At 43.6% G+C, this 16,681-nt stretch overlaps 2 protein-coding genes across 10 annotated transcripts in view; both read left to right on the top strand.

Moving 5' to 3' along the window:
* pisd (phosphatidylserine decarboxylase) overlaps positions 1 to 5,486 on the top strand; it is a 38,761-nt gene extending 33,275 nt beyond the window's left edge. For all 8 annotated transcript variants that reach the window (XM_071363641.1, XM_071363643.1, XM_071363644.1 and 5 more), the window contains 2 exons: positions 1,562 to 1,722; positions 3,075 to 5,486. In XM_071363641.1, the coding sequence (XP_071219742.1) occupies positions 1,562 to 1,722; positions 3,075 to 3,299 (386 nt within the window). In that variant the 3' untranslated portion in view covers positions 3,300 to 5,486. The remainder of the gene's footprint in view (positions 1 to 1,561; positions 1,723 to 3,074) is intronic.
* Positions 5,487 to 10,109: 4,623 nt separating this feature from the next.
* On the top strand, positions 10,110 to 12,843 carry LOC139552186 (uncharacterized). Of its 2 annotated transcripts, none has more exons than XM_071363650.1 (2): positions 10,110 to 10,447; positions 10,992 to 12,843. In XM_071363650.1, exon 2 carries the CDS (start codon positions 11,011 to 11,013, stop codon positions 11,329 to 11,331), a length of 321 nt encoding a protein of 106 aa, XP_071219751.1. In that variant the 5' UTR covers positions 10,110 to 10,447; positions 10,992 to 11,010; the 3' UTR covers positions 11,332 to 12,843. The 2 variants fall into 2 exon arrangements, with proteins under 2 accessions (XP_071219751.1, XP_071219750.1); XM_071363649.1 differs by having other exon boundaries at positions 10,114 to 10,447; positions 10,832 to 12,843.
* Positions 12,844 to 16,681: the final 3,838 nt, after the last annotated feature.

Genomic DNA, 16,681 nt, shown 5'->3' with positions numbered 1-16,681 from the left:
CCTTTTTAAATGTTTGCCTAAAATAACATACCCAAATCTAACTGCCTGTGGCTCAGGACCTGAAGCAAGGATATGCATATTCTGATACCATTTGAAAAGAAACACTGAAGTTTGTGGAAATGTGAAATGAATGTTGGAGAATATAACACATTAGATCTAGATTTTAGTATTTTTTTGTACCATCTTTGAAATGCAGGAGAGGCCATATTGTATTATTCCAGCCAAGGCGCAATTAGACTTTGGCCACTAAATGACAGCTTTGTATGTGCAAAGTTGTAGACTGATCCAATGAACCATTGCATATCAGTTAAAAATGTTGTATCAAGACTGCCCAAATGTGCCTAATTGGTTTATTCATACATTTTCAAGTTCATAATTGTGCACTCTCCTCAAACAATAGCATGGTATTCTTTCACTGTAATAGTTAGATTAACAAGAATTTAAGCGTTCTGCCCATATCAGATATGTCTATGTCCTGGTGTAATTTTTTGTATCTTACAACCTCATGCATTAACCTACATTAGCTCAACCGTACCGCGGGGGGTACACTGATCCTGTAGAGGTTTTAAGATGTTTTTTTGCATGTGCTGCGTCTCAATCCACCACATCCGCCAATATCGCCCTTCTGCAGATGCGAGCTAGAGTGGTGTTTGTCAGATCATGAGACGTCCTGAAAATCGGTCTTCTCGAAAAACTTCTGTAGCATGCAAATGGTTTTCCCTCTGTGGAAAGATGCGACTCTCATGAACGCAATGGTGTTCTCCATTTTGCTCTACGACCCTCACAAGCATCACGGGACTCGTCTGAATTCGGTACAGCCTCTTCTGCCAACTTCTGTCTGTACCGTCAGAGTTTGGACTACACGTTAATATGACCCCTCTTACAAACACGTCAGACTTTTTGTTCTAGGATGCCTCGCAAGACCAGGCAATGTTTTTCCACTCAGTTGTCCAGTGTTTGTGATTTGCGTGCCCACTGGAGCCGCTTCTTCTTGTTTTTAGCTGATAGGAGTGGAACCCAGTGTGGTCGTCTGCTGCAATAACCCATCCGTGACCAGGACAGACAAGTCGTGCGTTCCAAGATGCCATTCTGCAAACCACTGTTGTACTGCGCTGTTATTTGCCCCTTTGTGGCCCATTTGTTAGCTGGCACGATTCTTGGCCTTCTCCTTCGACCTCTCAACGAGCCGTTGTCACCCGCTGACAGGATGTTTTGTTTGTCCCACCATTCTCTGTAAACCCTAAACACTGTTGTGCGTGAAAAGCCCAGGAGGCTGGCTGATTCCGAGATACTGGAACCGGTGCTCCTGACACCAACAACCATACCGCTCTGAGTCGCTTAGGTCACTATTTTGCCCGTTTTTTTTTATAGCGTTCAATCGAACAGTAACTGAATGCCTCTGCCTGACTGCCTGCTTTATATAGCAAGCCACAACCACGTAACTCTGGTCTGTAGGCGTGAACCATTTTCGTACCTAATAAACTGGTGTATAGTGCTGCTTGCCGTGTTTGTATTATGTGTTGTATCTGTATTTACTTTCTGCTCCCTCTGTCTCTCCCAGGCTCTCTGATGTCAGTGAACCCTGGCGTAGCTCGCTGGATCAAAGAACTGTTCTGCCATAACGAGAGGGTGGTGCTGAGTGGAGAGTGGACGCACGGCTTCTTCTCCCTCACCGCTGTAGGGGCCACCAACGTGGGCTCCATACGCATCTACTTTGACAAGGTTGGAGCTAAAAACACACTTAGGTTGGATGTTTCACTAGTCTGAACCTGTTCCGGTTCTGTCATAGTATATAACCACTCACTCGTCCATTTTGCGCCGGCTGGTGCGTAGTGCAGCATCAATGTCTCGCCACGGCATAGTATTTAGGGACCTTGGCGTTGTCCATACATGGAGGAAGTTCTGAAAGGGAGCATCAAAGTTAGTGGTCCCACTATTGTTTATTAAACATGTATTTACACTGCAATTCTATACTGTTGACAAGCTGTGCAGTTATAGTGTATGTACACATTTTCAAACTGGCGTTCGATGTGTTACTGATGGCGATCTCTTTCTCTGATATTGTGAGGACAGACAAGGGTCACCTGCTTAACCTATTAGGACATAACAGTACATGCAGTACAAAGTCAGTGTGACATAAAGCTGAGAGTGGGCCAGCCTGACTCAGTGTTTCTGACCCCTTGTCTCTCTGAGCCATGTTACACTTCTTATCACTCCATTAAGCTCCCTCTGCTTCCTGTCTCACTTACCTGTACGTCAGGCCATTTCCCTAAGCTGCCGACACGCACACACACACACACACTGGTAGGCCTATTTAATCTCCACACTCACTGTGTTCAAACTGACTGATGTCCCGTAGACTCCCATTGATTAGAGCAGAGGCTTAGGATGACGTGGACGTTTTAAAAGCCCACCCTCTCTCACTTTCCTGCTGTAGGTCAATAGGATCTCGGCTTCGGGGGCAGACATGCTAATGCGTTTGGTCCTCTGGATCAACACTCGCCACTGGGCTGCCTCCCTGGGTCAGTCACCAGAGAGCAGACCAATAAGGGGACGTTCTGCTCGCTGGCGCAGCCTGCTGTCCCGTTTCATCTGAAGTAGATGGATACAGGAGTTTCTCCTTACCATGTGACATTGTGACCTGACCAGGAAATACTCTGTTTTTGTGTCCTAGTCATAGGATTCCGGATTCAGTTGTCATGAGATTAGGCCCTACAGTTTTCCTTGTCAATTCGTCAGGTGGGAAGGGAGGATAAAGTAGAGGAGGTGAGTGGGAGGAGAGGCGAGAAAGATGATGGTGAGATGAGTTGAGGGGGCCAGCGATACAAGCTGTTTCCACCTGGGAATAGTCAACACAACAGGAGGATATGACCTCATTCAGCTGCGCTGCTTGTTGTCTAATGGGAATTAGTCCAATTCAACTATTCTCCAATTCCCCATTTTCTTTTTCTTTTTTTTTAACACATCACATGGATGGACACTGAATTTATGGAGGGGGGGGGTATAAAGCTATGCTCTATAACCAATATATGATTAATATATATTTACTAAACTGGCCCCACTTTCCCCCCCAGGAGCTTCGGACCAACAGCCCGCGCTACAGCAAAGGCTCGTACAACGACTTCAGCTACTTGTCTAACAACAACCAGGAGGGTGTGAGCATGAGGAAAGGGGAGCACCTGGGAGAGTTCAACCTGGGCTCCACCATCGTCCTGCTCTTCGAGGCTCCGCACGACTTCACCTTCAACCTGAAGGCCGGCCAGAAAATCCGCTACGGAGAACCCCTGGGGACTATGTGAGCCAAGATGGCTGACCAGAGAGACGCTTTCTGGGGGAAACAGACTAAACTATAAGAAACTGATGGACACGCTAACGTGCGTGTACAGATCCAAGGGGACTTGCGTGCGCACACACAAACACACACACACACACACACACTCATTCATACACTGACATTCAGTAAATGTACTGTACATTGAAATTGAGCGATGTACACCTACCATACGATGCACTGACTGACTCACAGCAAAAACTCACAAGCCACCACTGTTGCTTTATTAACAAGGGGGTCTCCCTGTTCCATTGACTAGTTTCAATTAACTATTTACTTATTTTGACAATTGATTACGACCAGCAAAAGCAAGATAGTTTACATCTATTAGTTACTTTTTTGTTCCATAAGAATAACATAGCTTAAATTTTATTAGCATCTTTTATTTTATTTTGATACATTTTACCCATATTGCCTTTTGTCAGGGGTCTCCTCGTCAATGGGGAGTTCCTCTGAGGTTTCAGACACAAGCAGCACGAGCCTGATTTAAAGATCTGCTTAGTGCCGTGTAGCCCAACTCCTTTGTCCGTAGGCCATACATCACAAACAGATCTGGGACTAGGCTAGCGAGCTGCGAGCTGCGAGACGCATCCACACACACAGGTAACCCCCCCCTGTCACACTAAGCCACTATCATGTGGACAGGCTTCCCTATATAGTATACACACCTACAGCAAACACACCGCGAAGAAGGAATGTACTAGAGACTATATACAGAGTTACCCTCTTCCTTTTCTTTCCCTCCCTCCTTCTCTTTCCCTCCCTCCTTCACTCTGATACTGAACGCCTTCCTCTTCTCCTTCTGTCTCATACACTCTCCGTCCGCACTGCTGGCTCTCCCTCTTCTGCCATCCCCAGAGAAGGTGCTTGTGTTGGGGTGATTATGTGGACTCTTCCCCCTTCCTGTCATGGAGGTGAAGACTGGCACGATTCCACCCAGTCAAATGTGTCTGGGTCGTATTCATTAGGCACCTGCAGGAAGAAAACTGTCTGAAACCAGCCAGGAGTAGCTGGACTTGGTCCAATAGGAACCTCTTATTTTCAGTGTGTGATGAAAAAAATAAAATGTTTTGCTATGGGTGTGCCCTAATGAAAACTTCCCTGTTGTATTAAGCCCATAGTGTACGATCTCTGCCATGCATTATTCATCATCATTAGAGGTAGCTAGCAGCGCTGCCTGCTGCCAATTCTCCTGTAACCCTAACCGTAAATGACTGCTAAAAGGGGTATGTCACATTTTAGAGTAGACATTAACATGTGATGATGACTTCAGCGATTTCTGTGAAGATGATTTACGATGACGTGTGTTAATCTAACCCAATTCATCAATGGACTAAATCCTGATGTATTCCTCTGAATGGAGCCATTAATTGTATGCTGATATACAGCCATCTGACCATCATTACAAAAACAAACCCGTGCCGAAGTGCAGCACTTGTGGTAGGATCATGGGAGAGAATGTGCAAGCTGGTACTGGTAACTATTACGTTTTGTTTTCTGCTGTTCAGTTGAATTGGAATAAGTTGTTAAACTGGAAGTTATCTGCCAGTGATAATATTCAAATAAGTTGGGCTAAACCTTTTTAAGACTGTAAAACTTATGCTGATATCGATACTAACGATTGTGACAACCTTCAGATACCCAGGGCTGAGCTATTTAAAGCTATTTTTTTCTGTGTTTCTGTTTTAGATTTTCTAGTAGTGCCAAAAATACTAAGTGTTTTTTTGGGGGGGTTTTCGATGTATTCACACACAAAAATGCTTTGAACAAATGTAGACTTCCTGGCGCTTTTTGGGTTTCTGCTGCTGAACTATTGCTCTGTTTTGAGGGGGTAGCGACCTCTTCTGACTCTGACCCTTCGGTAAAGGAATTCTGATCGCCAGCATACGACGAGCGGTGGTCACAGACGTGATGGACCGGGGAGATGCCGGTGACACCAAACCCCTTGGCTACGTCGTCGTCCCACAAATAGTGTCGCAAACAGAAACCAAACGCCATGGCCTGGCCACTGCCTGCTGCACACTAGTTTTTATATGTACATTGTAATATACTTGAATCATGTGACTCATTCAACACTGCATAGACTTTAATCTCCCCCTTTTTTTTAGAAGCAGGAAAACATGTCTAATAAATTTTGGCGTATTCTTTAAAAATATATTTTTGTGTATGTGTGTGACAAGAAAATATGTACTTAACACATTATAGGATTGGGGTTGATCTCTGGAGCTAACCCCTGCTCAATTTTTATGTTAGAGGAGTGATTTGATTGGAGCACAAGGAAAAATGTCCCAACGGTCATATTGGTTATTGGTAGCAATGGTCTGCTATGTAAGTTAGCTTGAGGTAGAAGTTACCCTGAACCACAGATTTAGGATCAAATTCTCCTATCCTAATTTTGATTTTTGTGAGATTCTTCCAACATTCACTCAATGCACTCTGGGTTTTTACAAAGTGCAAGATAAGCCATTCCATCAGATTGCGTTATTGGACAGCTTGATATACCTACTTACAGTTTGGAAGCTAATTGATTGCATTTACCTAATATTAGACACATAAATTGTAATAAGATACTGTTAACATGTAAATATTATTGGTAACAGAATAAATAGCAGAATAACTGCAGATTAAGTGATGTAATTGAAAGTTGTACACCCAATGTAGGCTACTTCCCCGTTAAGGGTACAAAATCAATTCTAGCTCTATGATGTGATTCTTACCCAATGTTTTCTTCTCACACTATTCAAACCCCACAATTTAATAAACCGCCTAGGAAGCTCTTAGCCTATAGATCACATATTGCAAACAAATAATCAGAATTAAAAACCCTTTGTAATTTCTGTGCATCAATCGCTAATCAATATCCCAAAACGGCTCACGTTTTTTCTGCGACCCTGCATATCTTCTCTCTTGTGGCACCAATGTGAGGGTTTATGTCAGGGGAAACGGTGTTGCAGTAGTCTAGTGTGTGGTGCTGGAATAATGACGAGAACATGGGGAGCTTTGTTCACATTGCGCTAAAAAGAACCCAGACTTCAGAATTCAAGCAAGCTGAACTCCGATCACCTCAAGATGGTCTCAGTTCGATTCCTTTCGGGTGCTCTTTTGAGGGGTCGGAGTTCCTTTTGGAGTGGTCACACTGCACAAAAAAACTGCACTGAGTTCACAAACGTGTTAAAAGTAACCAAGTGTAAAAACACCTGGTTCAAGTGTGGATCCCCCTTCCTTCAAATTAGTGGATTCTGCTATTTTCAGCCACACATAATCGAGCACACAGCCATGCAATTTCCATAGACAAACATTGGCAGTAGAATGGCCTTAATACCTCAGTGACTTTCAACATTGCACCGTCATAGGTTGCCACCATTCCAACAAGTCTGTTCGTCAAATTTCTGCCCTGCTAGAGCTACCCCGGTCAACTGCAAGTGCCATTATTGTGAAGTGGAAACATCTAGAAGCAGCAACTGCTCAGCTGTGAAATGGTAGTCTACACGAGCTCACAGAACGGGAACGCAAAGTGCTGTAGCACGTAAAGAAACTGTCGGGATCTTCATGAAATGGGTTTCCATTGCTGAGGATAAGCCTAAGATCACCAAGCGTCGGCTGGAGTGGTGTATAGCTCGCCACCTCTGGAGCAGTGGAAACGCGTTCTCTGGAGTGATCAATCACGCTTCTCCATCTGGCAGTCCGACAGGCGAATCTGGGTTTGGCGGATTCCAGGAGAACGCTACCTGCCCAAATTCATAGTGCCCACTGTAAAGTTTGGTGGAGGAGGAATAATGGTCTGGGGCAGGTTTTTCATGGTTCGGGTTAGGCCCCTTACTTCCAGTGAAGGGAAATCTTAATGCTACTGCATACAATTACATTCTAGACGATTCTGTGCTTCCAACTTTGTGGAAACAGTTTGGGGAAGGCCATTTCCTGTTTCAGCATGACAATGCCCCTGTGCACAAAGAGAGGTCCATACAGAAATGGTTTGTCAAGATTGGTGTGGAAGAACTTGACTGGCCTGCACAGATCCCTGACCTCAACTCCATTGAACACCTTTTGGATGAATTGGAACATCATCAGTGTCCAACCTCAGTAATGCTCTTGTGGCTGAATGGAAGCAAGTCCCTGCAGCAATGTTCCAACATCTACTGGAAAGCTGTCACAGAAGATTGGAGGCTGTTATAGCAGCAAAGGGGGGGGACCAACTCCATATTAATGCCCATGATTTTGGAATGAGATGTTCAACGAGCAGGTGTCCACATACTTGTAGTGTAACTCCCAGAATTTGAGGATAATTCTGAGTGAAAAACTGAAATATACAATTGAAGTCGGAAGTTTACATACACCTTAACCAAACACATTTAAACTCAGTTCTTCACAATTCCTGACATTTAATCCTAGTAAGAATTCCCTGTCTTAGGTCAGTTAGGATCACTACTTTTTATTTTAAGAATGTGAAATGTCAGAATAATAGAGTGATTTTATTTCAGCTTTTATTTCTTTCATCACATTCCCAGTGGGTCAGAAGTTTACATGCTACCAAATACTAATTGAGTGTATTGCCTTTAAATTGTTTAACTTGGGTCAAACGGGTAGCCTTCCACAAGCTTCCCACAATAAGTTGGGTGAATTTTGGCCCATTCCTCCTGACAGAGCTGGTGTAACTGAGTCAGGTTTGTAGGCCTCCTTGCTCGCACACACTTTTTCTGTTCGCCCACAAAATTTCTATAGGATTGAGGTCAGGGCTTTGTGATGGCCACTATAATACCTTGACTTTGTTGTCCTTAAGCCGTTTTGCCACAACTTTGGAAGTATGCTTGGGGTCATTGTCCATTTAGAAGACCCATTTGCGACCAAGCTTTTAACTTCCTGTCTGATGTTTTGAGATATTGCTTCAATATATCCACGTAATTTTCCTACCTCATAATGCCATCTATTTGTGAAGTGCACCAGTCCCTCCTGCAGCAAAGCACCCCCACATGATGCCGCCACCCCCGTGCTTCACGGTTGGGATGATGTTCTTCGGCTTGCAAGCCTCCCCCTTTTTCCACCAAACATAACGATGGTAATTCGGGCCAAACAGTTCCATTTTTGTTTCATCAGACCAGAGGACATTTCTCCAAAAAGTACGATCTTTGTCCCATGTGCAGTTGCAAACCGTAGTCTGGCTTTTTTATGGTGGTTTTGGAGCAGTGGCTTCTTACTTGCTGAGCGGCCTTTCAGGTTATGTCGATATAGGACTCGTTTTACTGTGGATATAGATACTTTTGTACCTGTTTCCTCCAGCATCTTCACAAGGTCCTTTTGATGTTGTTCTGGGATTGATTTACACTTTTCGCACCAAAGTACGTTCATCTCTAGAGGACAGAACACGTCTCCTTCCTGAGCGGTATGACGGCTGCGTGTTCCCATGGTGTTTATACTTGCATACTATTGTTTGTACAGATGAACGTGGTACCTTCAGGTGTTTGGAAATTGCTCCCAAGGATGAACCAGACTTGTGGAGGTCTATAATTGTTTTTCTGAAAACTTGGCTGATTTCTTTAGATTTCCCATAATGTCAAGCAAAGAGGCACCGAGTTTGAAGGTAGGCCTTGAAATACATCCACACGGTACACCTCTAATTGACTCAAATGATGTCTATTAGCATATCAGAAGCTTCTAAAGCCATGACATGTTCTAGAATTTTCCAAGTTGTTTAAAACCACAGTCAATTTAGGGTATGTAAGCTTCTGACCCACTGGAATAATCTGTAAACAATTGTTGGAAAAATTACTTGTCATGCACATAGTAGATGTCCTAACCGACTTGCCAAAACTATAGTTTGTTAACAAGAAATTTGTGGAGTGGTTGAAAAACGAGTTTTAATGACTCCAACCTAAGTGTATGTAAACTTCCGACTTCAACTGTATGTAGACTAATATACTCAATAGCATAAATGTACAAAACAAAAGTACCAAACCTTAGTTGCTGTAAAGTGAAACGCATTGACCAGTAAAACCACTTGAGGGAAACAAAGGGCCATAGAATTGTTATCTTACAAAATCATGACGTGTGTGTGTGCATGCTTGTACGTATGTGTGTGAGAGAGTGACTGCGGTTGTGTTTAACTGAACTAGTAAATTAAAAAGAAATTGACCAACTGGGTGCATTTTGTCAGTCCCCACAAGGTCAAATACTATTTCTAGGGGATTTAGGGTTAAGGTTAAATGAGGGTCAGGAGCTAGGGTTAGGGAAAGATTTTGAATGGGACTGAAATGTGTGTCCTCACAAGGTTAGTTATACAAGACTGTGTGTTTGCATTTGTGTGTCCATTTGTCTGCATGAGCGTGTTCACTTTGACTCATTTCACAAACATGCTGAGCATACAAATGTAAAGGTTCTGGGTGAAAGCAGAATAAATAGCCACTTGAATGTGTTTCGTATGGAACCAGGTAAATGTAACACTGGAATGAACCTAAATTCAACAAAACCCATACAGGTACAAGTTATGTCAGCAATCCTGTAGTATCATGGTTTAAATTTGAATGGTCTCTATAGACCACTCTCTGCAACTCAAAAAGTATCAAATACAACAAACAAGACTGGTCATGTCAATATGACACACTGTACCTGTGTGATTATAGCTTTGAGTGGTCACACTCATTTACCAGTTACATTATATTTCAATGGGCGGTGTAGCTGAGCAGCAGGCTACAGATACTGTGAGAGACAAAGGGAGAGGAGTGACCTGGTCACCATGACAAATGCACCTGTGTTGAGCAGCGAGAGGAATGACATTCCAGGACTGAGGCTGCCAGTCGTCACCACACCCTCTCAGGGTTTCGGGCGTCTGCTCTGTTCTCATAGGGGTGGGGTCAGGTGGCTCCCAGGTATGCTAACAGCTCTCTACCTCACCGGAGCATGTGTGTGGGCCATCTCAATCTTTAGTCTGACACACACCGCTACAGGTGTGGCTCCCTTTAGCTGTAAAGAGACACAGAGGAAGTACACCTAGAAGGATCTTCAAGAGACAACCATTAAACCTTTAAGTGCTCACTGGATTGTATGACCCATCTAAAGACCAGGGGAATTGACATTGGATGTCATACAACACTTGACTGCTGAGGAACTCCACAAGTTGAAGAGGTAAGCGGGAACAATCAGTGCTTGTTACTGGTGAAGTATTTTGTGTTTTTAAAAGATCCGTATAAAAGACGTTTCAGTGTCAACATGACATATGATCATGAAAATGATTTGGAAAGAGAATGGGACAGAACAATTCTAGCAGTAAGATGAGTTAATGGATAAAACCGAAAGTGACAAAGATCCTACAGTGAGCTTTGGATCAGGAATATGCAGGAACATTATGAAGCAGAGGGACTGAAAATTATTTTATATTATTATTTTACTCTAATGTGATACTCCTCTTCCCAAATTTCTCGAATGTCAAGCAGAACAAAACCAGAGCTTTTGTAGTTTCAGAATTCTCTTTATAACTATACAGTTGTTTTTTCAATCTGTCTTTTACAGGAGTATTCTTGGAAGGCCAGTTCAAGTCACCAGAGGAAACCAGAACAAATGTTGACAGCAAAGCTTAATGTTCAGATCAGAGTCTCAGAGCCTCAATACCGTGTCTGAGATCTAAGACATTGACAGTCACAGACCCTATCTACCTGTGTTTCGTCCTCAGCCTTCTATAACCAGCCATCATGAATCTGTCTCTGGACAGCTCTTATGGAGACGTAACCATCCCTCGGGCCAAGCTATGTTCTGCAGAGGACAGCACGATCATCATCAACCCCACGGCCCTGGAAAGTACCTACAGCAACCGCAACTCTTCCCTCAACCCGTACGGGGGCTTCAAACCCAATGGGGAGTCGCAAGCCCCCTCAGAAGTTACCAAGGATGGGGATGGTGACGCCTCAAACCCCCCGCGCTACAACAGCAAGTCCTCCTACACAGTGAAGGAAGACAAGGAAGAGGAGGTGGGTCGCTCTCGGGCCTGCTGCCTGCGCTGCCGACGGAAATGAACTGGCAACTTCCACCCAGATCAGGAAACCATCAAACAATGCCCAGCTACAAAGGTTCAGGGTATATGAACTAAGACAATCAAGGGACACTGTCGGAAGACACTGTCCAACCTGGTGTTACCAGCTGGATTAAAAGCCAAAGCCATTACTGGTGAAACGTATAGTTTTTGAAGGATTCATCAGTGGTATCATTTAAATTTTATGCAATTTTATGCAATCCCAAAGGGATTCTTTTTGAGATTGGATGCAAGATGCACTCACAGCCACTATGGCAGAATCTGCCTTTGAAACAGAAGTGTTTTACATAAGCCTTTCACTTCCGACTTTGTATGCTTGCTTTTTTCTTCTTCTAGTCGACAACACTGTGCTATATTTAGCTATGGGGTTTTTTTGTTAAATATTTATACCCTAATGTCTTTATGCCTTATTAGTTTTTTATCTGTCAGTGTTTGAATGACGTCAAAAAGGCCACTTGGGTGGATGATGCAACTAGCCAGTGTTCAGGGAGTGGTAGAGAGCAAGACAAATGCTACAGTACACATGTCAAGGAATTAATATGCAACAACCTTTTACTTTCTCTGTCAAACCAACCCGTCACAAAAGATGACATACTAGGCTTTTTTTGATTTGTCATGGACAGACCTGACCAAACCAGTGAGGTGGAACTAGAGGAGGGGCAGCTAGCTCAGAGGCTGGGTTCATTTCTATGGGCCTTACTGAGTCCAGTCTTCCCAACCCATAACACACCACTCCGTCCTGATGATCCATCTGCTGGGCTGGTTTACAATGCTGCCTTTGTGCAACTGGGTCCCAGGAAACCAGGCCACAGGCCCCCGCAGCCCCAGCTCCAACCCCAGTAATTCTGCTCTGTGTATGTGGTAAACAGTACCTCACTGTCCCTCCTGACCATAAAGAGTTGAAAGCGAGGCCTGACTGGATGAGAATTGAAATGCGATATGGCCATGCTCATGCTGTCTTGTTTGTATGAGTTACACAACCACTGTACCTCCCATAGTTTAGCCTTGTGAAACTATTACTGAAACTCTACTCTGCATTGTTCGTTTTTAGAAATTTGATAGAATTTTTGGGGGCGAACTTGTACAGCATATTAGGGTCACCTCATGAACTGGTCCCATGTATAAAAGCCCCTCTTAGTTCAAGCCCCTAATCCCCCAACAAGATTACATGACATGTGTAGGAGTTAGAACTTCAATGCGTGAACTGGTATTTTTTTTTCCAGTCAGCAGTGGACTACAACTACTCAGCAAAGCTCCGTAGGTTACTAGGACCCAGAGTTAAGGGAATGTATAGCAAAGGTCGACACTATGTATGATTGATTTTGTATAATAATAAAGTGGAATAAAATGTTTTAAATAAAGCATATACGAATGATAATTGGGACTGTGGTATTACCTACACTGAACAAAAATATAAACACAACATGTAAAGTGTTGGTCCTATGTTTCATGAGCTGAAATAAAAGATAACAGAAATGTTCCATATGTACAAAAAGCTTCTCAATGGTCTAAAATGTGCACAAATTTGTTACATCCCTGTTAGTGAGCATTTCTCCTTGCCAAGATAATCCATCCACCTGACAGGTGTGGCATTTCAAGAAGCTTATTTAAACAGCATGATCGTTACACAGGTGCACCTTGTGCTGGGAACAGTAAAAGGTCACTCTAAAATGTGTCGTTTTGTCACACAACATAGATGCCACAGATATCTCACATTTTGATAGAGCATGCAATTGGCATGCTGACTGCAGGAATATCCACCAGAGCTGTTGCCATGTTAATTTCTCTACCATAAGTCGTTTTAGAGAGTTTGGCAGTACATCCACCCGGCCTCGCAACCGCAGACCACGTGTAACCACGCCAGCTCAGGACCTCCACATTCGGCTTATTCACCTGCGGGATGGTCTGAGACCAGCCAACCGGACAGCTAATGAAACTATTGGTTTGCACAACTGTAGAATGTCTGCACAAACTGTCAGAAACCGTCTCAGGGAAGCTCCTCTGCATGCTCGTCATCCTCACCAGGGTCTTGACGTGACTGCAGTTAGGCGTCATAACCGACTTCAGTGGGCAAATGCTCATTTTTGATGGCCATTGGCACGCTGGAAAGGTGTGCTCTTTACGGATGAATCCCAGTTTCAACTGTACCGGGCAGATGGCAGGGTGTATGGCGTTGTGTGGGTCAGCGGTTTGCTGATGCCAACGTTGTGAATAGGGTGCCCCCGTGTTGGTGGTTGGGTTATGGTATGGGCAGGCATAAGCTACGGACAACGAACACAATTAGCATTTTATTGATGGCAATTTGAATGCACAGAGATACCGTGACGATATCCGGAGGCCCATTGTCGTGCCATTCATCCACCGCCATCACCTCATGTTTCAGCATGATAATGCACGGCCCCATGTCGCAAGGACCTGTACACAATTCCAGGAAGCTGAAAATGTCCCAGTTCTTCCATGGCCTGTCACCCATTTGAAAATGTTTGGGATGCTCTGAATCGGCGTGTACGACAGCGTGTTCCAGGTTTCGCCAATATCCAGCAGCTTCGCACAGCCATTGAAGAGGAGTGGGACAACATTCCACAGGCCACAGTCAACAGTCTGATCAACTCTATGCGAAGGAGATGTGTTCTGCAGCATGAGGCAAATCATGGTTACAGCAGATAATGACTGGGTTTCTGATCCTTGCCCCTATCTTATTTTAAGGTATCTGCGACCAACAGATGTATATCTGAATTAATTCATTTATTTCAATTGACTGATTTCCTCATATGAACTGTAACTCAGGAACATCTTTGAAATTGTTGCATGTTGTGTTTCTATTTTTGTTCAGTGTCCACAATAACTGCATTAGTATTGTTGTTAATAGGAGTTTTTAGAGCTTTTCCTGGTCAGGTGACCCAATAGAAATATTGTTTGACCCAAATATTGGCCTTTTTCATGATGGTGTGTGATGCAGTCAAACACTGACAGATTAAAGGTTACCCCTGTCTTCTTTCCACCCGTGACGAGGTTGAGGTGTAACACTCACAGGATGGTGACGGCAGCGACAGAACCAGTTTAGGTTGAACTTGCTGTGCTTCTCAGAGCAGGAAGTTGAGGCTTAAAGTTTTCAAAATAATAGGTAGACATTGTGCAGGTAGACACTTGTAAATAAAGGCAGTGGGTAAACATTGAATTCCAGCCTTTTAAGCTTCTCAGAAAATATGAGCTACAGATGAATCTAGCACTTCTACTGCCATTCATTCACATTATTGGTGATTTTAATTATGATCATTATGTCATACTGCACTTATGAGGATACTGAAATACACGACTTGTTGAATTTATGAAGTTACTACCCCATTTTCGTTCACCCTTACAGTAACTATGTCACTTGTTAGCCACAGACCATTCTACTACTGCGTCTGTGGGAGTACAAGAATGCATTCCTGTCCTTAATGGTCCTCAACTCATTTCAGTGAGCTGCCAGAGTACCAATAACAGGTTTGAGTGCATTGCTCGGAAGCTTGTGTCATAGAACAATTAATGCACCTGATCCGGCTCACACATTCCATCAGAGGTTGTGATTCCTGAGTAATACGTAAGTGTTCTGGAGTAGAGGGTACTGTATGTGGCTGTATCTACATCCCGGTCCCGGATAGTGGAACCGGATAGGCCACTGGTGTGTCTGTTTTCTATGACATGCATGCCTTACAAGTCTTTCCACCAAGATACTTACTGGAATAACTGGCCCTACCTGCTCTTTGCCCGTAGGCCCCTGCCCTCAGTCTGGTCAACATTGAATGTTCTGTCCTCTATCAGTGGCGCAGCACAGTTTCGCAAGGCGGAACCTATTTTACACATTTTGCCATTCATCTGAGAGAAAATTTTGCTGTTTTTAGAGCTCATTTCCTGCTAATCCAGCTACACATTTTGCCATGAGGCCGAGAGAAGATGTTGCAGCTGCATCGAGCTAGCTACGCCAGTGTTGTGAGAGAAATTACAAGATGATGTTATAATGCTGTTATTGCATCAAATGGTTGTTTTACGCAACAGAATAAGGGGTTGTTAGAACACTCATCTGTGTGTTCTACTGAGGATGGGCCTCTGGAAGATTTACGATGTCTTTGGGTGATACCGCATTCCAGAGCATGAGTTAATGTTTCTGTTCTATAAGGAACCAGGGAGAGATGACCCCAGGGCCAGACCCTGGTCTCTACACAATGAGATACGTATAATTCACAGCAGACAGTATCTTTCATACTAATCTTAACCTTGTGACCCATTCCATATATCTGTTGTTTGTCATGTAGCCTGAAGGGGGTGTATCTTGGCTATAAAAGACCTTTGTACTTTTGTCTCGGTCCTCTCAATTCGTCGACCAGGCATCATTAACATAAAGCGCTCAATCGATTCACTTTATATGTGTGTGTTGTATTGACCTGCTTCCTTATTAACAAGTGAATAAAGATTTTGTTTAAGTATAACTGATTTGTGTGATAAGTTTGTCTCTCCTCATTTGATAATAAAGAAATTAACCACCACATTTGGCGACGTGGATGGGGATATCGGTACCGGTGCCCCCTGTATATAGCCTCGTTATTCTTATTGTGTTACTTTTTATTATAACTTTTTATTTTAGCCTACTTGGTAAATATTTTCTTCTTCTTGAACTGCACTGTTGGTTAAGGGCTTGTAAGTAAGCATTTCACGGTAAAGTCTACACTTGTTGTATTCGGTGCATGTGGCAAATAAAGTTTGATTTGATTTTATGTGAATCTTCACTTGGTGACCGCTCCTGACGACCTGGGTAAATCGTAGACGAGGGATCCTTCAAACTTGGGATCTCAGGGAGACCACACTTCGGGAACGGAGCAGATGGACCCACCCATGTTCTGAGAGGCAGAGAGGCGAGTGGAAACCACATCTCGAACTTAGTTTTTCTTTTTAAAAGAAAGAGTTGAGTGAAACACGCGAAGTGGAGTTTTTAAGAAAAGCCTCTGTTACGTAGGCTCTGAGTGTGTATTCCTGTGTGAGGGGGCACCTTGGAGGCGTAAACAGGGCCGAGTCAGTGGAGGATGATCTGAGAGTTAGTCGACTCAAAGACACCAATCATTGGTCGGTTGCGGGCGACCTAGAGCTGCCCTGACAGTGTGTAAATAAGATGTCATTTCTCTCACAGTGTCCTCTATGTTTATGTGTACATGCTGTTAGATCAGGCACTGTAGCTATCAGTGGCACCAAGATTAATAGGTTCTTTCAGTGCTAGTGAAAACCATTTGTATCCATGGCAACACACAGAGAGAGAGAGAGAGAGAGAGAGAGAGAGAGAGAGAGAGAGAGAGAGAGAG

This window comes from Salvelinus alpinus, chromosome 24 (genome assembly GCF_045679555.1).
Source record: "Salvelinus alpinus chromosome 24, SLU_Salpinus.1, whole genome shotgun sequence".
Taxonomy (NCBI): Eukaryota; Metazoa; Chordata; class Actinopteri; order Salmoniformes; family Salmonidae; genus Salvelinus; species Salvelinus alpinus.
Note: the sequence above shows the minus strand (reverse complement) of the source record. Positions and strands in the feature narration are given on the sequence as shown.

Excerpts from the sequence above, each read along its gene's own strand:
- LOC139552186 (XM_071363650.1), top strand. The coding sequence starts at position 11,011 with ATGAATCTGTCTCTGGACAGCTCTTATGGAGACGTAACCATCCCTCGG.